This window comes from Callospermophilus lateralis, chromosome 1 (assembly GCF_048772815.1).
Source record: "Callospermophilus lateralis isolate mCalLat2 chromosome 1, mCalLat2.hap1, whole genome shotgun sequence".
Taxonomy (NCBI): domain Eukaryota; kingdom Metazoa; phylum Chordata; class Mammalia; order Rodentia; family Sciuridae; genus Callospermophilus; species Callospermophilus lateralis.
The window spans coordinates 54,200,288-54,226,777 of record NC_135305.1 but is presented as its reverse complement, the minus strand read 5'-3'; the positions used below and the strand labels follow the sequence as shown (position 1 = coordinate 54,226,777).

The 26,490-nt window shown below is 35.3% G+C and overlaps 1 protein-coding gene across 1 annotated transcript in view; it reads left to right on the top strand.

Annotated features, from left to right (window-relative positions):
• The window catches only part of Prkar2b (protein kinase cAMP-dependent type II regulatory subunit beta), a 95,182-nt gene extending 71,647 nt beyond the window's left edge, over window positions 1–23,535 (top strand). The window contains exons 5-11 of the mRNA XM_076834596.2: window positions 3,090–3,196; window positions 6,093–6,246; window positions 9,375–9,476; window positions 11,080–11,154; window positions 19,064–19,129; window positions 19,253–19,391; window positions 21,549–23,535. Of these exons, the coding sequence (XP_076690711.1) occupies window positions 3,090–3,196; window positions 6,093–6,246; window positions 9,375–9,476; window positions 11,080–11,154; window positions 19,064–19,129; window positions 19,253–19,391; window positions 21,549–21,682 (777 nt within the window). The 3' untranslated portion in view covers window positions 21,683–23,535. The remainder of the gene's footprint in view (window positions 1–3,089; window positions 3,197–6,092; window positions 6,247–9,374; window positions 9,477–11,079; window positions 11,155–19,063; window positions 19,130–19,252; window positions 19,392–21,548) is intronic.
• The last annotated feature ends 2,955 nt before the right edge of the window (window positions 23,536–26,490 follow it).

The following is a 26,490-nucleotide window of genomic DNA, read 5'->3' as shown; positions in this document are numbered from 1 at the left end:
GGGGTACTAGGGAAGAATAGCGTTACCTTATATTAGGTAGAGGGAAGTGATGGGGGAGGGGAGAGGACTAGGTAGAGGGAAGTGATGGGGGAGGGGAGAGGATGTGGGGATAAGAAAGATAGTAGAATGAAACAAACATTATTACTGTATGTATATATGTAACTGCATGACCAATATGATTCTGCAACATTTACACTCAGAAAAATGAGAAATTTTATGCCGTCTGTGTATGATATATCAAAGTACATAAATGTAATCTACCATAATATATAACTAATTAAAACAAATTTAAAAAATTAAAAACAAAACAATTATTAAAAAAGATCAAGTAGCTCATATAGCAAGCATTAGGAAAACACATTGGCATTGTCTGCACCAAGTTACAATGTATTTGTTCTATGCAAAATTCCAATTGTTATCAATTATTTGCTATTGTGTACAACACTGAGATGTGTAAAGGTATATTTAAAGTAGGACTGTTCATCCCAGGAAAGCAAAAGGAAATCAAGTACCACCCCTATTATCAATTTTTAGAAAGATAAATGGCAATTATTTCTGTATATTCACATAGTTGAATACTATATATAGGTAAAAATAAATGTGCTGTGGATCTTATAAAAAAAAAAAACTCAGAAGAAACTCCTTGGTTTCTACATAGAGAAGTTGAAAACACCGATGTGACAATCTGTGTGTAGATGTTTGTAGCAGCTTTATTCATAATTACCAAAACTCGGAAGTGACCAAGATATCTGTTAGCAGATGAATGGATAAAAAAAGCTGCAGTATATCCAGTCAATGGAATGTTATTTTCCACTAAAAAGAAATGAGCTATTAAGCCATGAAAAGACATGGAGGAACCTTATGTGCATATTATTGAGTAAAAGAAGGCAACCTGAAAAGACGACCTACCTGCTCTGTGGTCCCAGTATTATATGACATTCTGGAAAGGGCAAAACTATGGATACAGAAAAAGGGTCAGTTTACCATTAGTCAGGGAGAAAGAGGATGTGTAGGTGAGGTACCAAGTATTTTAGGGCCATGAAACTATTCTGTGTGATACTGCAATGGTGGATGTGTGTCATTATACATTTTTTGGTCCCAACTTAGAGTACCCAACAGCGAGAATACACCCTAATGTAAACTGTGGACTTTGGGTTATGAGGCTATGTCAATATAGGTTCATCAAAGTGTAAAAATTGCCACTCTGGTGGGGGATGTTGTTAATGGGGAGGCTGGGAAGGTATATGGGCAGTGGGTATATGTATGGGATGTCTGTTCATTGTGCCTGTGAACCTAAAACTGCTCTAAAAAGTCTAATATGCGGGGGTGGGGGGGCGGATTGGCCATCATGTTTTATATTTCCAAGCTACACTTTTTGCTCTTTTTCTAAATACCTTTAAAAAAAATCTCATGGATATAATATCTAGATATACAAGCAGAACTTTCTAAATGCTTTGTACTATTCTTGAAATAGCCACCCCATGTGGTGCTCTTTCGCCATTTGTTAGTCTTGTAGGCTGCCAGAGGAGTAACAGAGAGGGGACTAGAGCTCTGGTAAGCAGGGCAGGCCTGTCAGCCGGTATGTGTGCGGGCTGCGCTCCTGTGGAGCCCGCTGTTACACTAGGAACCCTTCAATCCCAGCAAGTGAGGACGTTGATGCTAGGGCACCAGTGTTCACATCATCTGTTCTAGTTTTAATTTGTTTTCTTGTCTGGGAAGGGTTGGGTCAACACTTGACTGCTAGGCATTCTGTGTTTGGAGTAGGCGGACTTTGAAGGAAGATATAAATCCATCCTTGTAGGGCCCTAACCATTGCACTTGTTTTCAGCTTTGTGTTTCAGTCCCATCCTGATAGAACCAGGGCTTTCCTACTTGGGACCTTTCTGGGTGTTGGGTAGGCACATTGGTCTTTCCACACTGCAGCCCATCTGTACTGCTCTGGACAGCTCCCTCTGCCATATCTAACTCACCATCTTTGCACCGGAATTCTCACCCATCAAGTGCCCCTTCTCATACTCTGTACTGTTGTAGGTTCAAATTTTGACATCCCTTATAAAATTGGAATGGAGACTCAAAAGGAGGAGAATCACATGTGACTTGTTATCCTCTTGATCCAAAATGTTTTTTTTTTCAAACTCTTTTCATTTGCAACCCTAATCTTTGTATTAGCTCTTTAATTTGGTTGTAATAATAACTGATTTGGACCTGGGCAGTAAGTGATATACAGCTTTTCTGTACTCACAGAGTGACTTGGTCAAGAGCTTAGAACTTAGAAGTGATAGAACACATACACCTCTGGGCTCCTGACTTTTCTGTTACTATTGTACCATGTTCTCCTCCACATCTATTTGCTCTGTCTGTTCAGATGTCTGAATTGTTCTTGTATGTGTTCTGAGGAAGGATTTCTTTCACCTCCAAGTTTATTCTCATTTGTTGAAATTTATCTTTAATTCTTGTCAATCACACTTGAGCAGGATAAAAATTTTATATAGTTTAAGTAGTTGTTGAGTAACAGTTTGTATTTCTGATAGGTCTGCCCTGGTGAGGTATATGATTGCTTAATGATAAAGAATAGTAATGGAATATTTGTTTTGTTTCTATTTTGTTTTTGATGCTAAAATGAAAAGAAGGATTGGGATGAGGATCTAAGTTCATCAAGTGTTCGGGTAATTTTGACATAAATTCTGGTGACGATTAATAGGAAGTTTTAAAAACAGGTATCTTTGAAAGCATTTTGAAAGAATTCTTTACCAAACTGCTCATTTTAATTGCTAAAATTTAATTTTCACAACATATATGGTGATTTATTTTTTATTTTAAAGTCGTGACACTTGCAAATATTCTGAAATAGACTAATTATAATTAACGTTATTCAAAATTGAATCTGAGATTGACTGTATAATCATCTTATTTGTATGCAATACAGAAAACTATATAGTGAGTGCATTTTTCTAACAAGACTTAATGGCAATGATGATATTTCTTCTACTTTGAGATCATACACAGATATAAAGGTAATTGTGGTCACTTAAGAAAACATTCTTGATAAATATAAAGATTATATCTTATTTTTTTTTAAAAAAAAATAGGAGCAGATGTCTCAAGTATTAGATGCCATGTTTGAAAAGTTGGTCAAAGAAGGGGAGCATGTTATTGATCAAGGCGATGATGGTGACAACTTTTATGTAATTGATAGGTAAGTTTTATCTAATTCACTACTGAAATTTAAAGAACTTTTTGTGTAGAATCCCAGCAGTTATTATGACAGCTGACAAGTTAATATATGATAGTTGCTATTGCTTCTTTATTGTTATTAGTACATAATAGGCATAGTAAACCTGTACCTGCATTGAAACCACACTGGATCCTGAAAAGAAGCTTGGTTTATAGAGGAACTGATGATATTTGATTAATCCCTAAATCTTAGTCTTTAATGTGAGCTTCCTCATTTGCTTGCTTGCATTTGGAAGATAGTGTGTAATAGTATGTAGTAGATGACTATTATAGTGAGATAGAAGTAAAATACAAATTAATATTTTTACAAGTTATTTTGTTAGCTATAAAAGTAAAACATCCTCATGGTTGAAAGAGTTCAGATATTTTGAGGGCATAAAGTTAAAAGCTGGTCTTTTCTTCCAGTTGCTTCAGTATATTTATTCAGTACAGTGCAAAGTTTGTGTATATTTCCAGAAATTATTTGTGCCTTATTATATTTGTCTATAAAAAACTTTAGAGAAATTGTTTTATTAAAATGAGAGTGCACACATTTGAAAATCGAATGCAGAAAACTTGAGTTTTACTTCATCAAAGAACAGTGTGCCTTATTCATGAAACAAATGAGAATGGAAGCTTAACGGGAGCAGTCTGGGCTGAGTCCTCGTTTCTTCGCTTTTGTAAAGTGATGACGAAGTGTTCATGTGATAGTTGGTGTCCCTAAGCTCTCCAGTTTTGCATGGAACACAGATCATCTCCCAGTCGATTTGCTGAATTACATCTGCTTCTCTGGGTAGAGAGTTATATTCAGCTGAGAAGCTTGTCTTTCTTCTGTCTCCTCAGGCCTCATTTCCCAACCTGGGCTCTGTGGGTGGGCGTCTTTTATAGATGAATTGTGCGTGCTGTTTGAATCAAGGTTTCCACGCATTTCTCCATTCCCTTATACCTGATGCCTGGGTGACTTACTGCCAAACACTAGCCAGGATTTTGGAATAGAACAAAACCAGTTATCCCATATGTAAATCAAAGTCATGATTTCTGTTATTATTGCCAGCTTTTATCAATGAGTAGCTTAAAAATTCATTCAACTGTTTAATGTAGGGGAATATGGGAACCCAAACATGATGATATTAGTCTTTTTTTAATGAATATTTTTTACTATAAAAACTGTCTTATATTTGACAATAGTATGCTCTTTCTTCAGTTAGATCCTAATCACCCATCGAGAGATGAAACATTCAGGCCCATGGAAGTGATAGGATTAGGTTGCCCAGATGGTCAATGTGGAGCCAACCCCATAGCCCTCTCTCCTGGACTCTCAGGAAGGAGACCACGTGAAAAACAACCCATAGTTGTTTTTTTTTTTTTTTTAAACAGACATTAGATTGATGTGATTTCAACTGAATTGGTAGCTTGTTTTACTTCTCTTTAGCACATTGTATGTTTTATCCTATTCAAAGTGGTAAATGTAGAAAACAGTTTCAGTGGAAAAGCATAAATAAAATAAGTAGAAGAGTTTGATCTATACTTGGAAATAATTATCCATAGAATAAATTCTAGAAAGTATCCTTAAAATAGTCATTCTGTCCATGAAATATATTAAACATCACTTGCTCTCTTCCTTATTATTCCTACATTAATATCTATTATCTTTTATTTCTTTATCATTCATAATCCTTTTCTAATATTAAAAGCATACACACACACACACACACACACACACACATATATATCTCTACCAAAATAAACAACAAAATAAAGCCAAAGTATTTCTCTTGTGTGTCCTCACAAGTGCTTGAGCAAGTCTTGAAATCACATTCTCTCTGATAAAGTACAGTACATGGAATGACAGTCACCCATATGACGGATAGTTTATATAGTACTGGGCCTGGATAATTTGTAGTATGGTCCCATGGTGGTACATGCCTGTAATCCCAGTGAGTCAGGAGGTTGAGGCAGGAAGATTGCAAGTTTGGGGCTAACCTCAGCAACTTAATGAGACCCTGTCTTAAAATAAAAAGTAAAAAGAGCTGGGGATATAGCTCAGTGGTAAAGAATTCCTGGGTTCAATCCCCAGTAACCCACCATCACCAAAGAAAAAAGGAATGGAAAAATAATGTAAAAGTCCAGGATCAGATTTAGTATGATTTTTATTGCTTTTTAGCTTGGGTGGGGGTTGATCTGAAATAAAGGGACATACTGTGTAGAGGGGCCAGAGAGTAAATTTTTGAGGCTTTGAGGGCTACTATGGTCTTTATAACTGTTCAGATCTGCTGTTGTAGTCAAATCAGCCATAAATCAAGCATAAAGAAACAAATATATTTATGTTCCAATAGTACTATTTACAAAAGCAGGCAGCCAGCCTGTGGACTGACCCCTGCTATAGATTGTAAAGGCCCCTACTGTAAGTTCTATAGAGTAGTGGATAACTAAATTACTATAGATGTATTTTTTTTAATAGCCATTTTCTTCTGATGACAAAAGTAATACATGTTCATTGGGTCATCCTGGAAGTCCTTCACAGTTCTTTGGTCTGAGATGAGTAATAGTCAACTTGGTATTTGTTCCTGTAGGTGATTTTCTAGGCATCTACTATATGGTTGTAGTCTTATATTATTATCATTTATTCTCTTAAATTTTTATTGGTTAGTCCCGTTTTTCCCAGGAGGCACATATGTGGCCCCTACCCTTGTCTAGTTGATGGTCTCTTTATAATGTATTGATCAACATATTGATCCCCCTTTTTTATTTGTCTCCAGAGGGGCTAGACAGGACAGAAGTAAAGTTTTATTGCACAGGGTTCTTCTCTGAAATAATGTCTTACTGTAATGGGATTTTCCTTGAATTATTTTTATCTCTAATTTATATATGTCCAACAGAGGAACATTTGATATTTATGTAAAATGCGATGGAGTGGGAAGATGTGTTGGTAACTACGATAATCGTGGGAGTTTCGGCGAACTGGCCTTAATGTACAATACACCCAGAGCAGCTACAATCACTGCTACCTCTCCTGGTGCTCTGTGGGGTTTGGTGAGTAAAACAGTTGTTTGACCTGAAAATTACTATTTGTAAGAATTGTTACATTGTGTGTTAATTCTAATAGGTAGATTTATTTGAAATCATTAGTCACTAGGGAATTTTTTTTAAGCACCTTATTAAGCAGTTTATTAAGCTGGATGCTGAACTGTTGGGCACTGGGACTAAGTGCTAAATCAGAATTTCATGTCCTTTTCCCCACTCCTCCCGTCGAGTCAGGAACTTGGGATCTGCTGGCCCTGGGACAGGAAAGACACTCATTCGAAATGCTCCTCTCTTAACCACTCTTAAAAAAACAACCAGGCACACAGTCTCCAGTGCTTTTTTCTCAGATTGCTCTCTGAGGTATATGATCCAATAAATTAGTGGTTCTCAAAGTATGCTCCCTGGATGGTGTCATCTGTGTCATCTGGAACTTGTTAGAAATGCACATTCGAGGGTCCCACCTATTGATTTTGAATTGCAACTCTGGAGATGGGGCCCAGCAAACTATTTGAGTAAGTTCTCTAGGTGATTGGTGAGTGCTCTAGTCTTAAAAAAAAAAAAAAAAAAAAAAACACACACACACACACAAAACCACTAGAAATTGATTCTCTTGGGATCCATTGATGGTTATAACTTTTATTTAAAAGCAGCTATATAAATAAGGCTAGGGTTGTAGCTCAGTGGTAGAGTACTTGCCTAGCGTGTGTGAGGCACTGAGTTCATTTCTTAGCACTGCATATAAATAAGTAAAATAAAGGTCCATGAACAACTAAAAAAATATTTTTTTAAAAAAGAGCAGCTTTGTAGAGCAAAAATACTTGTACATGTGCTTCTCATCTGGCTACACATCAGAATTACCTAGGGTAATTTTAAAACTCCTCTTGACCCAACAAATATATGAAAAAATTCAACATCTTTAGCAATTAGAGAAATGCAACTTAAAACAACACTGAGATGAGAGTTCATCTCACTCTAGTCAGAATGGCAGTTATCAAGAATACAAATAACAATAAATGTTAGTGAGGATGTGGGGGAAAAGGGTACACTGATATCTTGTTGGTAGGACTGCAAACTGGTGCAACCACTCTGGAAAGCAGTAGAGAGGTTTTTCCAAAAACTAGGAATGGAACCACCATATGAGTCAGCTATCTCACTCCTTGGTATATATCCAAAAGATTAAAATCAGTATACTATAGTAACACAGCCTCATCAATGTTTACAGCAACACAATTCACAATAGCCAAGCTATGGAGCCAACCTAGGTGCCCTTGAACAGATTAATAGGTAAAGAAAATGTGGTATACATACACAATGGAGTATTACTCAACCTTAAAGAAGAATGACCTTAAGGCATTTGCTGGTAAATGAATCGAACTGGAAAGTACATGCCGAGTGAAGTAAGCCAGTCCTAAAAAGTGAAAGGTAGAATGTTTTATCTAAAGATAAGTGGAAACTAATCCAAAATAAGCGGGAGGTGTGGTGTGGGTGATAGAAGAAAAATCAGTGGAGCAGACAAAGGGGAATGAAGGGAAGGGAGGAGAGATGGGATAGGGAAATACAGAAGAATAAAACTGACTTAAATTTCCTATGTTCATATGTGAATATACCACAGTGAATCTCACCATCGTACATCCATAGAGTAGTAATTTAAAAAAAAAAAAAAAACCTAAGTAAATAGCAGAAAGATCAATAGAGTAAGTAGAGGGAAGGCAACAGGGTGGGAGGAAGGAAGGGGAAGTACTGGGGACTGAACTAGAAGAAATCATATTCTGTGGTTTTATAATTATGTCAACATGAATTCTATTGTCATGTATAACTAAAAAGAACCAATAAAAAAAGAGGCATGAGAAAAACGGAGGAACTTTGATTGGGCAATGGGGGTTATGAATTTTGGGCACACAAACATTTCAGTCCATCACACTTAAAGACTTTCAATACATACTAGAATTTTTCTCTGTCACACTAGAACATTTGAAGTCAGCCTTAATACGTCTATTTCAGTTTTAATTTTACTAAAATGCTCGAGATCATGTAGTATAAATATAAATGATAGGACTTTAGGCCATAAGAATTAGATAAAACATGATAAGCTCTAGAATTAGATCTTATTCAAGAAAATTTAGTTTCTCTGAGCCTTTTACATTTAAAGAAACTCCATCATAATGTGGATGTGAAAATTAACCTAGAGTATATAACTTTTCAAAATCTCTTGACTTTGTAATTTCTTTATGATTAAAATTTTGTTCTATTGTTTTTCATATGGTTTTTACTTTAGTCTACAATAGGAACATCAAAACCAGGATATTTGTGTCTGTGTATGATTGAGATAATTAACAAAAAAATACTTTACTACAAAGATTGTACTCCACGATTTTCTGTCCTACTTTATTTTTTTAATAAAAATTCTTGTCATGTCCTGATTTTGCAATCCTCTAAGGTTGCCATTCACAGGAAAAGAACATGCTAGTATATATTTTTAAGATAGTTTCATAGTGCCACCTTGTGGTGTATAGCACAACATGTTAGATGGAGGAACAAAAGTAAACCTTTAAAAAAAAATGAAGATATTTTATATGGTTCTACATTAATTTTGTGCCTGAAGAAATAAAAATATGAAATGAGTTAAGTTAAAGTAAAAATGATATTGTTAGCCTTTTATTTTGAAATCTTCAATTACTGTTTATTTTATATGGGGAATAGAACTATTTATTCAGCTGTGCACGCTGATGCATATCTGTAATCCTGATAATATTTGTAATCTAAATAAAATATAAAAAAGGGCTAGAGATGTAGCTTAATGGTTAAACACCCCTGGGTTCAATTTCCAGTACGGGGAAAAAAAACCCTATTTATTCAGATTTTTTTTCCTCCATAAAATCTGCATTTTAAGTCAGACATGGTGGCACATGCCTGTAATCCTATGATTCCAGAGACTGAAGCAGGAGGATTGCAGCTTTGAGGCCAGCCTCAACAATTTAGTGAGACCTTCAGCAATTTATCTAGTCCCTATCTTAAAATGAAAAAGGGCTCGGCATGTAACTCAGTGATAGAGTATCCCTGGGTTCAGTCCCCAGTACTACACCACCCTCCAAAAAACCTACATTTTAACTTCTTTGTATTTGATATTCTGTCTTCAGGACAGGGTAACCTTCAGGAGAATAATTGTGAAAAACAATGCCAAAAAGAGAAAAATGTATGAAAGCTTTATTGAGTCACTGCCATTCCTTAAATCTTTGGAGGTGAGTGTATTTATGCTTTTATTCTGCTTTAAAAGTTTATTTTATTAGGAATAATTAGTTCTACACAAACATTTCTTTGAATAAAAAAAAAAGACTGTTGAGTTTTTATAACTCATCCTTTTACCACCTATAACTGCATTTGTTTTGTTAGTCATAAGTAACAGGCTCCTGTAGCATATTTATATGTATTCTTTAAGAACAGACTTAAAATAATCATATAAATACCAGTAAGAGCCACTAGTTTTACCTTACAGGGAAGAGTCATCTCTTCTCCCTATCAGTTTCTCCCTATAGTCACCTTTGCTGTTTCTTTCTTTTCTCCTTCCTTTTTACAATTAGCTTTCCAGGGCTCTGTCTTTGGTCTCTTCTGTATTTAGGCTTGGTGCACATGTCAAATTCCATGGCTTTAAATATTGTCTGTAGGCCGATACCTCCTAAAATTGACATTATCGCCAACCTTTATCATCTCAAACCTAATAGGTCCCAGATCTCCTCCTTTCTGTTCCTTATCTTCATCAATGGCAATAACATCCTTCCAGTAAACTCAGCCGTTTTCCCCACCCATGTCCAGTCAGTAACCTGATCAGCCCTATCTTCAGAATTTATTCAGCATCTGTTTCCCACCAACTTCACATTACCTTCTGTCTGATTCATCATCACCGTTTGCCTGGTTTATATCAGCTGCCAGCATAATCTTTTTACAACCTAGATCCTAACAGACCTCTTTTTAAGACTTTTCTCATAGGCCTCTAAGACCCTGTGGCCCAGCCCTGTATCCCTGGCTCCATTTCTTACTGCTCCATGCTCCTTATCCTACCTAGACATACAGCTTTGCACTGTTCCTCTAGCATGCTGACTCTCACTGGCTTCAGGTCCTGTGCACCGGCTATCTGTCTGGATGTCCTTTTGCACAGCCCCAGGGCTCATTCCCTCATCTCCTTCATCAGCTGTTTTTATCTTGAATGGTAAAAATTTGCCAGAAACCATGAGAGCTTACTTTACATACTTCTTTGCTAAGCTCAGTATTTTTCTAGATATCCTACTCTCATATTTGAAATTGAGATTAATGAAAGAGGGGAACATGTATGTACCCACAGAGTCTTATAAAACGGCAAATATCAACACAACAGTGCTTTTCCTTTCTAACGTTAGATGGCTGGTTTGTTCCTGGTAGAATCTTGGCTACCTTTCATAATGCATGTTAGCCAGCTGATCTTCTCCAGCAGCATATCTCCTTAAATAGAAGTAGAAGGGATGCAAATCCAGCGCCTTCCAAGCTAGGCAAGTAACAAAAAGGGAAGGGATGGTGACAAGCTAGAGAGAACATGTACTCCATCTAAAGTAACAGCTGCTATTCCGTCATAGTTTTATTACTGCCATACGAAAATATGGGCTGAGAATTCCTGAGTCTTCTGATTTCTCAAGAGAAGCTAGAAATACAAAATTTATTTTTAAATGCTACCAGCTAATATAATGAACATGTAATCATGTCATCCACACACTGCTCACTTAGCCTCTAGGATGCTACTTTTTAAGAAGTAAAATAGGTCAGATTACCCAATAAGTCTTTGTCTACTTAATAACTACCTTTTTTTCTTTATAGGTTTCTGAACGCCTGAAAGTGGTAGATGTGATAGGCACCAAAGTGTACAATGATGGTGAACAAATCATTGCTCAGGTATGTATTTTTTAAGTGTAATTCACTTTGGGGTTATATTCCAAAAGGTTTTTTATACATTTATAAATCTTGACAAACTTTGTCACTAAAATTAATAAGCAGTAATGTATGCAAATGAATATTATGTTATATTATATTACATGAATATTATTCATACTAAATGACCTGTTAAAAGTGGCTTAATTAGGGTTGTGGCTCAGGGGTAGAGCGCTTGCCTAGCATGCGTGAGGCACTGGGTTTGATCCCCAGCACCACATAAAAATAAACAAATAAATAAAGGTATTGTGTCCATCTATAACTAAAAAATATATTTTTTAAAAAATTGGTTTAATCTACAGCCATTAATCTATTTGAATATCTTGTTTATATAATCAACTCCTTTTTTCTTTATTTTTTCCACATTTTTTAATAATTGTACATACTCATGGAATTTTTTGTTACATATTTGTACATGTACACACTATAACAATATAATTTGGCCAATATTACTCCCCAGCACTAGTCACCCCCATTCCTCACCCCCCATCCCTTGGTTCCTTTTCCTCTATCAATCTCCCTTTGATTTATAGGAAATCCATCCCTACCTTTGTTTTCCTTTTTCCTCTTTAGCTTCTACATATGAAAGAAAACATATGACCCTTAACCTTTTGAATTTGACTTATTTCACTTCATATGATGGGCCCTAATTCCATCCATTTTCTTGCTAATACCATAATTTTATTTTTATATATGGCTGAATAAAACTCCATTGTGTGTATATACCTTATTTTCTTTATCCTTTCATCTGTTGATGTGACACTTAGGCTGATTTCATAGTTTGGCTCTGTGAATTATGCTGCTATAAGCATGGGTATGCATGTATCATTGTACTATGACTTTAATTATCCAGGATAAATACAGAGGAGTGGTATAGCTGGGTCATATGGTGGTTCCATGCCTAGTCTTTTCAGAGTCTCTGTACTGATTTTCATAGTGGAAATACCAACTTCAAGGTATACCACAGTATAAAAATATTCCTTTTTCTCCACATTCTCTCCAGCATTTTTTATTGTTTGCATTCTTATTTATAGGTATTTTATTTTTATTGAGACTTTTGTGAATGGAATTGTTTTCTTTCTTTATTTCTCAGCAGATTTATTGTTGGCATATATGAAAGCTGTTGATTTTTAGAATTATCTTCATAGTGTCCCAGAGGTTCTGATCTATTGTATCACTATGTTGTATCTTATTTGAGCCTAAACATTTTTAAATTTCTCCTATCACCCATTCATCTTTTAAAAGAGTATTCAATCTTTATGTGTTTATATAGTTTCTATAGGGTTTGGTTGTGTTCATTTCTAATTTCATTCCATTATGATCCAATAAGATGCAAGGAATTATATCAGTTTTTTTTTGTATTTGCTAAAAGTTGCTTTGTGGCCTAAAATATTATGTATTTTGGAGAAGGTTCCCTGACCTACTGAGTAGAAAGTGTATTCAGCTCTTGTTGGATGAAATAGTCTATAGATGTCCATTTGACTTATATTAGTTCATGTCTAAAGAGTTTTTACTGAGTTTATGTCTGAATGACCCATCTAATGGTGACAGAAGTGTGTTGAAATCATCCAGAATTATTGTACTGAGGTGTATCTGAAGCTTCAATTTGAGTACTGTCTCTTTTATGCAAATAATTGCACCCATGTTTGGGGCATAAATGTTTATTACTATTATATCTTATTGTTGGATTGTTCCCTTTACTGATATGAAGTGACCTTCTTTGTCTCTTCTGATTAATTTTGGTGTGAAATCTTCTTTGTCTGATGTAAGAGTGGCTACTCCTGTGTATTTTCTGGTTCCATTTGCATGGTATATCAATTTCCATCTTTGCACTTTTAGCCTGTGGTTCTCTTTGCCTGTTACTTGCAAATAACATATACGTTGGTCTTTTTAATTCACTTTGCCAGCCTATGTCTTTTAGTTGGAGAGTTGAAAGCATTTACATTCAATGTTATTATAGAGAGATGGTTATTAATTCCTGCCATTTTGAATATTGATAGTCTTTAATTTGGTCCTGTTTCTCATTTGCTTAGCTATTCTTCAAATGAAATTTGTTCTTTTGTGAGCTTTGAGGTTTTTTAATATCTTCTGTGTGCAGTTTTTCTTTAAGTAATATCTGTTTAGTAGTCATGAATTCTTTTAGTTTATGCTTATCTTGGAAGGTTTTTATTTCATATTCAATTTTGAATGATAATTTGGCTGGATATAGTAGTCTTAGTTAACAGTTATTTTCTTTCAGGACTTTGAACACATTATTCTAAGCCCTCCTGGCTTGTAGAGTTTGTGCTGAGAAATCAGAAGTAATTCTAATTGGCTTGCCTCTAAATGTGACCTGATGTTTTTCTCTTGAGGCTTTTAAAATTATATCCTTGTTCTGTATGTTAGGCATTTTAATTATAAAGTGTTGTGGAGAGGTTCTTTTTTGATCTTGTCTACTTGGGGTTCTGAATGCCTCCTGTATCTGGATGTCCATCTCATTCTGAAGGTTTGGAAAATTTTCTCCTATTTCCCTGAAGAGTTTATCCATTCCATTAGGTCATATTTCACATCCCTCTTCAAATCCAATGACTCTTAAATTTGGTCTCTTCATGTTGTCCCAGAGTTCTTGTATTCTGATCATGGTTTATTTTCTTTTTCTTTAATACTGTCTGAATGAGTGAGGCTGGCCACTTTGTCTTACCGCGCTGAGATCCTGTCTTCAGCATGGCCTATTAGAGAGACTTTCAAGTGAATATTTTATTTGATTTATTGTGTATTTCATTTCCAAGATTTCTGTTTGGTTCTTTTTCTACATTTCTATCTCTTTACTGAATTTCTTTGTATTCTATACTGACTTCCTTAATTCATTCAGTTGTTTTTTTCTACATTTTCTTGGAATTCATTGAATATTTTTATAATGATTTTTTTGAATTCCTTATCTGATATTTCCTTCATTCAATATTTTTGGGGTTGTTTGCTGGTGAATTATGAACTTTAGGAGGTACTGTTAACTTGCTTTTTCATATTTCTTGTATTCATTTGTTGGGTTTTAAACCTCTTTTGCATCTTTTGGAAGGGATTTCTCTTCCATTATTATGTATAGACCTTTTTTGGGCACAAGTCTTTGTTTGCCAAAGTGTCCTAGAGTGATCCGGATTAAGACCCCCTTATAGGTGTCCACATCATTTGTGTTATTTCTTTCTGGTTTTGCTATAGTAATGGATGTCCCTCAGTGTTCTACTTGGGGCCTGGTTGTGAGTCTGGCTTTTTGTCTCTTCTATTCTTTGTATTAAAGTATAGCTGAAGATCGAGTGTCATTAATTTGTGCTTGGAACAAGGTGTGGTGTCTTTTGGTTAAGTTAGTTCAACAGCAGAGTTTCTGTCCTGTGAACCTGTAGTGCCCCTAAAGGTTCCCAGCACCTCAAAGAAAGGAGGAATTCAAACAATAGCAACAACAATACAAAGAATATACAGCATTAAGCTAAATACTTGGTTCCTACTATGACAACTACAATGTTAGTTGCTCAAAAAACAGAAATGGTAGGGTCAGCAATTGCCAACAGCAAAAATAGTAAGTAACCCTGAACTATGTTTGCTATTAAGGTAAACAACGGGTGTCAAATATGTCATACACAATAACTGAAACAGCATTAATAATTGGGGCAAGAATTCTATAAGCCAATTAGTGCTTAAAGGTGGTAAAAAAATATGTCTATAATACCAGCAGCTTGGGAGGTAGAGACAGGAGGATCTCGAGTTCAAAGCTAGTCTCAGTGAAAGTGAGGCACTAAGCAACTCAGTGAGACCCTGTCTGTAAATACAATACAAAATAAGGCTGGGGGTGTGACTCAGTGGTTGAGTGCCCCTGAGTTCAATCCCTAATACCAAAAAAAGGTAAAAATACAATTAATTTAGATAAAAGAAGATGTGATAGAGATAGAGAAGAGTTCATAATTTCAAAAAATTAATGCAGAAGAGATGTAGCATGTGATTGTTATAAGGAGGAGAAAAATAGAATAAAGGGAGAATGAAAAAGAATAATAGAATTTGGTTGCTAGCAGAAAAGAGAAACAAGAAATACACAAATGAAAAACAATACAAAACCAAACCAAAATATACTAATCAAAAAACATAAACCTAAAAAGATAAAGCAACGGAAAATTTTTAAAATAAAATAAAAAAAAATTTAAATGCTAAAAGTGAACAAAAAAGTAAAAATATGTATATGTATCCATGAACCAATCAACACAGCAAACACAAAAACAAAACAAATATTCTCAATGAAAACTTAATTATTTCCAATGACGAGGTCAAAGTAGTCAACTAAGAACAGATGGATACTGTCTATCTTGGGCTGTGTTCTGCGAGTGAGAACAAGGGCTGGGGGTTGTTAAATCCTTCATTTTGTGTTGCTCAGCAAAGCTGCCACTTGGATTTGCTTAGGACTGAAGCTGGCTCAAATAATTCTGTTTCTCTTCTCCCTAGAATGAGGTAGGATGGAATAGGAAGTACTGTCAGCTGGGAGATTTGTCTGTATGGACCAGATAGGAGTACTCCCAGGGTGGGGCCACTGCAGAGTTCTGTGAATGGAGTTCCTGCAGGTGGGGCTTAGCTTAGGTCTAATCAGACTCAGGGGCTTTATTGGGTGGTGACTAATCTGGAGAAATTAGATCAATATACCCATGGGGCCTGGCAGTTGCTGTCACAGCTGGGAGTCTGGATCTAGTGAGCCTCTCAAGGATTCTCCTCATGGACTGGGGAAGCCAGACCTTCACCCCCTCTGTTGTTCACCCAGTCTTTCCGGGCTTCCTAGGCATAGTCCCTGAGTGTATTCACACTATATGTTCAGATTCCTGACTGCTTCAGTTGTTCACCTGAGCCTACAGACTCAAAGGGGGAAGCAAGTTGGATAAAACCCCCCCAGGGCAAAACAGTCTCTCTGTCTGTTTTGCTCCCAATCTGATAGGCAAACCCTAGTCTATGGGGAAGGTGCTTGCCAGGACAGTGTAGTCAACTTTGTCCAGATCTCCCAGCTCCTGCAGCAGCAGCAGCCTCAGCGTGGCCACATCAAGATGGCTCCCCCCTCAGCTCTCGGCACATGGGGCACTTTCCAAGCACCAGTGTACAGTGCAGCCCCTAGATCAGCTAAGGGCAGGCTGCTTTTCTGATGTCAGGTTTTTCCGTACTAAAGCTATCCATTGTATTTCTGTGCTGAACCAACACTGACACTGACACAGCTAGTTTGGCTCTAGTATAGTCTTTCTTCTTTAAGACACTCAAATTCTTATTTATTTATTTATTTATTGTTGGACACAATGACTTTATTTATTTATTGTTATGTGGTGCTGAGGATTGAACCCAGGGTCTTACACATGCAAAGCAGGTACTCTGCCATTGAGCCCCAGCCCCAGTCCAAAGGTACTCAAATTTCTAAGTCTCTAAGACACTCTGACTGTCCAATGTTGTTCACTCACTCACTGAGAAGCAGTACTCCTGCCGCTTGAAACCCAAGCTTCAGAATAACTAGGAATGCAGCTTTCTTGAATACTTTAATGAATACATATTAAACTGTCAAATGGCTTTCTGCAGTTTTATAATATGTGACATGAAATTTCACATGCATATAGGGAATAAGATTTAATTTATAAGAGGAAAAGATGAGTGCTCCCTGAGATTAGTAAGAACCCAGAAGTCCTTTGGGAGATATTGTGGAGTTTTACACGATCAGTTCATGATGAAACATCCTGCAGCTGCTTTTAGATAACAGACACCAAGAAGGGGACACATTGCACCATAATCTGTACTGGTTTCCAAGCACTAAATGTTTAAATAAACACGTTCTTTAACCCCCAGTGCTTTTCTAAGATCCTGGTTGGAACCAATAGCATTGCGTACTTCAGTTTGCTAGGGCTACTAAAAAGCAGGATTTATGAAGACAGTTTAAGTTCATAGGTAAAACATACTTACAGTGTTGCCTTATTTCTTAGTTATATTTCTGAAGCATTGAGCAAATGATTTAAGTGGCCTTTTTGATTCATTGCACTATACAGCACTGTGCTCTTATCTGAATTATTGTCTCTTCCTTTAAATGTGAAACAAGTTTCTAGGTCCGAGACTGAGGAAGAAAATCATTGTCTATAAGGCAAATAAGTGAATATCTCAAAATCTGTGTGTGGGTATACACATACCATGCAGATTACACAGTTAAGGATTGGGAAGAAGTGGAGTCAAATTGGAGAATAAGACTAAGTTTCAGCTATGTAAATTGGTAATTAAAATATAGGGCATTTTTAAAATGCTTATTTTTATTTTATTTATTTGTATATATTTTTTGGTGATAGGGATTGAATTTGTGCATGCTAAGCACAAATTCTACCACTGAGCCAGCACCTTACATGCTGCATTTTTAGTTTATTTTGAAATATTCACAAGAAGTTAGAAAAATAGCACTGAGAGGTCCCATGTACTCTTCACCTATTTTTTCCCAATGCATCTTGCATCATTATTGTATAATATCAAAATAGGAAATTGCCATTGGCATAATCCAGAGTTTATTCAGATTTCATCAGTTTCACCACATACATTTGGAGCATATTTACACAGCAATCAAGAGACCTGTTATTCATAACACTTAAAAATTAGGGTGTAGCTCAGGTAGAGTGTGCGCTTAGCATGCACAAGGTCTTGAATTCAATCCCAAGCAGAGATATGCTATACTTAGAATTTAAATAACTACGTAAGCATTTATAGACATATGTATTATATATGTACTACATTATAGAAATATAGATTCAACATTTTATTTTAAATACCTGTTTCCCTAGGGTCACTTTGAAAAGCTAAGTAAAAAATAAAATTGTTATTATCTTACATAACATAGTGTACTGTTTTACTCAGAAATTGTCATTAGAAATTAAGACACAGTTGATTCAGAAACAAACAAGAAAAAACGTGTATGTAGTGAGAAACAGCATCATTTTTTAGAATTTTAGTAGTCTTTTCAAAACCTCAATGTTAGTAGACTGGCATATCTCAGCAAAGTCCTTAACTGCTGTAAAAACACAAAAGCCATAGGGACTGCTTTGCTGCAATCTGGCTGGGCACAAATAACCGAGCCGCCACAAAGCCTTGTAGATTCAAACAGCAACTCTTTATTCCCGAACTCTCTCTTGCACTCTACACACACTTCCCTGGAACACACTCCCTCTACTGGGCTCCATGCGCCAATTCTCCTGGAACTTCAAAGTAGCAGGCGCCAGGCAGCAGGATCCGCCCTAATCCCAGAGCCACCCTATTCCCAGCAGGATCCACCCTAATCCTGGAGCCGCCCCTATTCCCGGAGCAGGGTCACCTTTCAATCATTCCCTCTAGCAAAATGCCAGGCTTCATTCCGACTAAACTGTGGCTCTCAACACTGCTTCCTAATGCACCTGGGTGCTTTGGGTGCTGTCTGCTTTATTTCTGCCAGGAAAAATAGGAGGACACGGTGCACATCCTAGCACTTCCCAATGATCACAAGATGAGCTGACATATTCCTGTAGAGTGAGGGGATGCTGCAGGTGGGACATGCAGCAGTATTGCCATTTCTAACTCTTATGCTGTTATCCAGGCTGAAATTTGGAGGAGATTCTTACCTGTTATTTGCCATATTTTCTTAGCTGTTAGCAGAAATGCTGTGGTAGAGAGTATGTTCTTTCAAATAGCTTTACAAAGGAAACTGTTACTATATAATTATCAATTATAACGTCTTGATTTAGAAAATGAAATGGCCTGTTCCTGGTGAGTTTCACTTTTTAGGCAAATAGCTATATACTAGGATTGGATTGATTTCAAGGGTATGATTTCAGAATTGTCAAATTTGCATTTTCATCCTCTTTTTGTTTTATTCTGATAGGGAGATTTGGCTGATTCCTTTTTCATTGTAGAATCTGGAGAAGTGAAAATTACTATGAAAAGAAAGGTAAATATTCTGTCCTAAAAATTCACATATTAGCAAGGAACATGTTTTCTTTCTGATATTGAGCCTAAGTTTAAGTTTTATTTTCAAGCTGAGCAAAAGTTAATATTTTTAATTCCTTGTCAGGGTAAATCAGAAGTGGAAGAGAATGGTGCAGTAGAGATCGCTCGATGTTCTCGGGGGCAGTACTTTGGAGAGCTCGCCCTGGTAACTAACAAACCTCGAGCAGCTTCTGCACACGCCATTGGGACTGTCAAATGCTTAGGTAGGAATCACAATAGTGAGCATTGAAATTATGTCGCATTTTATTAGGCTCTGCAAGGTAAGTTGGAATATCTGTGAAAACACATACTCATGTTGTATAAATCATTTGGTTCAAAAATGTTGTGGGGTCCCCACAAAATGTAAGAGTTAGCACTGCATTGTAAAATCAATTTATGGAAGCCATTTTTTTTCTTTGAAAATTTTCACATGCAAATAAATATATTTTATTCTTTTGTGTATGTTTGAAAAAACACCTTATTTTAATCATTGAAAGAAAAACTTGCAAGTGCCAAGTTTTACATCTAACCCATCAAATAACATATGCTATGTTTCTTAGGAGAAAAAGCTAAAATAATAATTTTGTAAAGTTCATTATTAGGCTCTGCAAGGTAAGTTGGAATATCTGTGAAAACACATACTCATCGAAGCACAGGGATGCCAGAGTTTAGGTTTATCAAAGTGTATCAACATTCTGTTGTTCAGCTGTTTATTCCTTTCTTCTATCAGAGGATCTTGGCAGAAATGCCATCCTCAGCTGGAAAATGTTTGTATGTATCTGAGGTTTTATATCTGAGAAATCAATTACCAGAGTAATAGGAAAATATAATTCAGGAAGCAGCAACAAAGATGGCACTTTAGAAAATTGATTCCACAGTAATTAGCCTCTCTGTGCTCTTTATCCACAGTTCAATAGGATAAAGTTAGTTTCTGTGTTTTTAAGATTTGTAGGGCTCTACAGAATTAACTTCTTAGAGAGGAACTTTTTTAAAAAGCTTTAAATAAGTAATATATTGGATGAAAAAGAAGACAAGTAGACACAGACAATTTTGCAGAGTAGAGCTATTAGTAAGAATAAAGGTGATATGAGTGAAATTCTTTTAATTTTTTTATTTAAAAAAATCTGAGGGCTGGGGATGTGGCTCAAGCCGTAGCGCGCTCGCCTGGCATGCGTGCGGGCCGGGTTCAATCCTCAGCACCACATACAAACAAAAGATGTTGTGTCCGCCAATAACTAAAAAATAAATAATAAAATTCTCTCTCTCTGTCTCTCTAAAAAAACACAAAAATCTGAGTATTATCAGAAATGCAGGGAAAACTAATAATCACAGAATCACACACTATACCATCACCACTCAGTGATTTCTATTATTATAATTCTTTTTTTGTCTTTTTATTTGCATGGGGTTTCTGTTTTAAAACAATTTTGTAAACTGCTTTGTTCATCCATTATAGCTTGGGAATTTTATCATTACATCAAATCTTAGCATTCAGTTAGGTAAATATATACATGATAAATCATTCAGTCACTCCCTACTGGTAAATATTTTATGGGTTTTAGCTCTAACTTTTTGTGTATATGTGTGTACATAGATGGCTTTTCCATATCTAGAAATTTTCCTAAGAAATTATTCTCAGAAGTGTTCTTTAAAAAATGGATTGATATAGATCACTTTTAGTTTTACTAATTTATATGCTACTAGCATTGCATTCACCCCATTGTTATAAACTCTGCCTTTTTTACTTTTTCAAATTTGAAAGGCAAAGACATTTTAAATTGTATTTCTGTGATGGAAAGTATGATATTTTTCACTGTGTATTGTAAATTCAGCTCTGAAGTGCATGAGACAGGCAAGAAAAGTGATATAGGATATATTTATAGAAGTAAACAAAAGCATTATGTTGGCTGCCATTTTGGATTATATAGACAATGGTATAAGAGTAAAAACTTAGGTAACTTTTGTTCTTCACAACATGGCACTGCAAACCCTTAGACCAGACTAGGAAGTATTCCTTTGCCACCTTTGAAGGTGTTCATATTACTAAGGTAGCAACATCAACATTTTTTAAAATTCCAGGGCCTCCCATGACACTCATTCTTTTCCTGGCCTAGACCAGAAACCTCACACCAACCTAGCATTGCATATTATCTGCTGAGGAATCCAACAGTGTAGCTTGAGAGGGCCCTGGCTGCTTCCTTTTTGAAACAGAATTTTAATCTTTATGGTTTTTCTTCATTTGACAGTATTGCTTAAAACTTACACTTGTATTATTCAAAGTTGCAATATAATGGAATAGAATAATGGAATGGATATTATATTGACTTGGAAATTCCACAGCTTTGCAAAGAGTGTTGTTTTTCATTTTTTTCTTTTCTTAGCCATGGATGTGCAAGCATTTGAAAGGCTTCTGGGACCTTGCATGGAAATAATGAAAAGGAACATCGCCACTTATGAAGAACAATTAGTTGCCCTGTTTGGAACAAACATGGATATTGTTGAACCCACTGCATGAAGCAAAGTATGAAGCAAGAAGACCTATAGTGACAAAATTACACAGTAGTGGTTAGTCCACTGAGAATGTGTTTGTGTAGATGCCAAGCATTTTCTGTGATTTCAGGTTTTTCCTTTTTTTACATTTACAATGTATTGGTAAATAGTAGTGATTTAATAGTCAATAGGCTTTAACATCACTTTCTAATTAGTAGTTCATTAAAACAACATTGATAAAATAACTTTCTACTCCTCAAAATTATTTGACTTAAAGTTTTATTATAATGATTGTAATATATTGAAAGTATCCATGTTTGAGAAGATAATTAAAAGATACTATCATAGGCAATGTGTTTGATTTATTCAGATTGATATCAAGTTAGTGACTATGCCCATGTAAGAGAGAACTTGGCAATGAATCATGCAACCAGCATGGCATCACATTCTTTTTATAATTCATTATATAGTAAAATTTAATCATTTTCATAAATTTTTTTTTGGCTTGATAAAAGTTATGTGTTAGCCTTGGCCTATTGGTGAAATGGTATAAAACATCATATGCAATTTTAAAACTATATATTTTTGCAATAAAATACATTTTGACTTCTTTGGCATAATGTCAGTAACCTACATATTCCAGTGGTTTTAAGGAATGGCAATTTAGTTATTATAATAGGGAAAAGAGTCTTTCTAAGATGAGTAATCATTAATGCATTTTTCCCTCATCTAACATGTATCTTTGTTTCCTTTTTTTCATTTTACAACTTCCTGTATTTTTTACTTTTAAGAGATTGATTTGGGTGTGTCACAAAGTTTTGTTTTTTTTTTAAGCTATTTAAATTTGTTAAATCTGACTTTTATCTTCTAAAAGCCTAAGATCTTATACTTAAAAGAAAAACCTTAGTCCTATACCAAAAATATGTTGAGAACCTTATTTACATGCCCACAATACATGTCTTTATTCTTCACTTGACCTACACAATATGGTCCTTTGCATATATCTGCCTTCACAAATTTCTATTCTTCCTTGTGATGGTTGACAACACATAATCATATTGATCGGCAGCCAGTGAGGTTTGCCTTTTTTTCCCTTAAAACCTCTCTTAGTAGGTATAAAATTTGTAAGCAAAACCACATATAACAAAAAAGGAGTTTTTGTTCATACCATAGATAACATCAGGCCTTGCCATTTGTGTTAATGTCTATTCATAAACTTACCAGATTTTCATTGATCACTGATATGCTTTTATTCTGACATATAAAACCTAATTATATTCAACCAAAGGAATATAATCTTATATGATTTTTAGGTTCCATGATCCAGTGTCTAAAAACATTAACTCTAACCAGTATTCACATTTTGGGAAACATGTATCAAAAGAATATATTCCTACATGGGTAAAATTATTGTGGGGCTACTGTCCTACTAGAGGATGTTTATAGTCCTACTTGTATATGAAAACATGGTAAGAATTTTAATTGGATAATGTATATATAAGAAGTTAAAGTATGTAACTTATAACATCAGCCACATTTCAGACTATTGTTTTAACACTTTTGCAAAACCTTATAGGGAAAGGGAGCTTGCTATATGAAGATGACTTGTTTTCTATTTAAGACTTTATTTTAAAAGCCATGTCTGTTAAACAAGCAAAAAAAGAAAATTTCTGGTTCATCATTCTGTATTCTTCATTCACTTTTTCCATTTTATCTCTTTTGTCGAATAAGCTGATTGTTAACTATTCATGGAACAGTAAATAAATGCCTGTTTAATAAAGAACTTTGACCAAGGCTATCAATGCCAGTTATGTTATTTTCAGTATTGTTGGTTATATTTAAATTTTCCTTATAATAAAGCACACTTTTATAATAAAATATGTGAATTACTGTTTTTAATACTTAATATGAGTTGCAGCATAAATGCGATGAAAAACGTGATAGACATGTGGCATGTGAATGCAAATGAGCCCCAAGGTATAACTCCGAAAGAAAGTATGTTTTTTTAATGGCAGTAGTTATATGTGAAATAACTGTGGTTATGTTAATTTGGACTTTCAGGTAACCAAATAGGGCTAGTAATGTAGCTCAGTGGTAGAGTGCTTGCCTAGCATGTGTGAGACCCTTGGGTTCAATTCCTAGTACTGCATCAAACAAACAAACAATCAAAAAAACACCTAAAATGAGCAAAAACCTTGGTGCTAGAATAACCAAATAAAATAGGCTAACTAGAGAATTTATGTGTAAATTATCTAATTAAAACAGCTCAAGTTTGACTTGTGATTGTCACTTTTTAGTCACTATCCAAGAGTCCTTACCAGGACTCTTGCATATATTTGCAAGTTATGGGAATTCCTTGGAAGTTTTCATGCAAGGATGGAGCTTCCTGACACATCATGTATGGCTAGGGAAGAGGTTAGGAATTCTTCCTGAAGAACAAAGGTGCTTTCCCTTGTTTTAAACCAATATAAAGGGGTTATGTGTATTTCCTGTATATCAATATGAATTAAGGTTTAGTACATATATATTCTACCACACAAGTTGGGTGAATATATTTTGGTTACTATTATAAGCTAGAAGACAACTTAAAGTGTTCAAAATGCTTCTAAAGAAGCAGGGTATGAAACAAGGGCATTAAAAACTATAAGATTAAGGTGCTGAGTTCCTTTCTGAAGCATCTTTTAAATTTCTGAAATATTTCTCTTCTTAAGAAATCTTATATTTCTTACAAGGATTAGATGACCTCAGCATTCTTAATACTTATGCTTAGAGGTATTACATCTGGATTAAGCCAAGGCTTTGTTAAATAGCTAAATAGGGGATTCTAATATCTAAATAAAAATTTAACAGTTGTAAGGAATGCTGGATTCTAAAATTAAAAGTGTGAGATACAGACTGATGTTGAATACCAAAGAATTTTGACAAAAAGGAAGAAATTGGAATAGGAGTTGAGACAACCTCACCTGTTCCAGGATGTTTCTAAGGCAGCAAGACTGGCTGAGCAACTGAAAATATGTAGTTGTTCATTTTCACAGGTATTAAAAAAGTCTTACAAGTGCAATGATTTATGAAAATCCAAGCAGCAAAGTATAACCATTATTTGCAGAGGATTTGTGTGCCCAACAATAACCATGTGAGTTTAAATCAGTTCAATTTACTACAAAGAATCAGTGATTTCAACTAAGATTTAATTTGTGAGTTGATAGCAGAACTCATGAAGAATTCAGATCTCATATATCTAATTCTTATCCTGTTTTCCAACTAATGTTAATCATGAGCCTGGTATATAGAGAAAATTATAAAACATTTCCAGTACAGATTCAGATAATTTTGAGAAAAAAAACTTTTTATTTGATCAATACAAGGGTTTTTAACTTTTTATGCTCTTTAGTTTGTAAATAAAAAATCCTTTTTAAGGGGCTGGAGTTGTAGCTCTGTGGTAGAGTGCTTGCCTAGCACATGTGAGGCACTGGTTCAATTCTCAGCACTATATAGAAATAAACAAAATAAAGGTATTGTGTCCATCTACAACTAAAAATGTTTTTTAGAAATCCCTTTCAAAACTTGAAATTGCACAGATCATCTACATGTGGGAAGGTGTGATGATGCTATGATATGAAATAATTGGTCTATATCTTAAGAATAGGGCTGGGATTGTGGCTCAGTGGTAGAGTGCTCACCTAGCACGGGTGGGACCCGGGTTCAATTCTCAGCACCACATAAAAATAAAGGCATTGTGTTGTGTCCATCTACACCTAAAAATAAATATTACAAAAAAAATAATAAAACATGGGGCTGCGCCTGGGGCTCAGTGGTATCGCACTTGCCTGGCATGTGTGAGCCACTGAGTTCGATTCTCAGCACTGCATATAAACAAATGAAGGTCTATCAACAACTAAAATATATGTATAAATTTAAAAAAAATAGAATTCCACCAATTGGGGAGGTGGTTTTCTTACATTTTGATTTAACCATAGCCAGAATCTTGCCATTTTCCCAAATATAAAACTTGATACTGTGCAAACTGCATACACATGAAATGATATTTGGTTAGCATCGACTGTAAATGGTTTCCTTATAGCACATTAGGGCATTTTTTTACTCTCAATTAGACAAAAAAAAAAAAAAAAAAAAAAAAGACTTTTCTTCCAGGAGCAAGAGAAAGTTGAATTGGAAATGGACTCTGAAATAACAAAAGCAGCCATGGCTCATTACCGCAACAACCTAGATAGGAAACATTCTTTTTTCTATTTATCTTCAAAAGTTTATAAAGTAGAACCCTTGAATGAGTTTATGAGCAGCAAATATGACCAATCAAAATCTTGGATAAAGTCACTTCTAATTTCTTGTTTTCCATCTTTGTCCTAATTGGAAACCTACCTAGGTCTTGCTGAGCAACAAGAGAACCAACTGTGTAACACTGCAACTTCATTGCTTCTTTTAGGCCAAAGGTTGACACTTAATACAAGTGTGCTTCTCTTTATATAATGACTATATTCATGAAGTGTACAAAAATGATGTTTTTAAAAGTGAAATATTGTCAGACTGATGCTCATTTTGAGGACATCTTTGGTAAATTTGTTTTCCTCTTACTTTCTCTTTAAAACTCAACAGAAAAATTAAGTGAATGACCTCAGCATTTTATTACTATAGAGCATTATGATTTGCTATGTAACTTGGAAGAGCTGAACTATAATAAATATGTTGTTTGCCTTCACGTGACTGGCACTGTGAGGGACACAAAATGAACAGTGCTTATGTAATGTAGCTGAAAGATGAGAACTGTTTTCAGATGATAGTACAAGTTGTATATCAGCTGAAATGACTGGGATC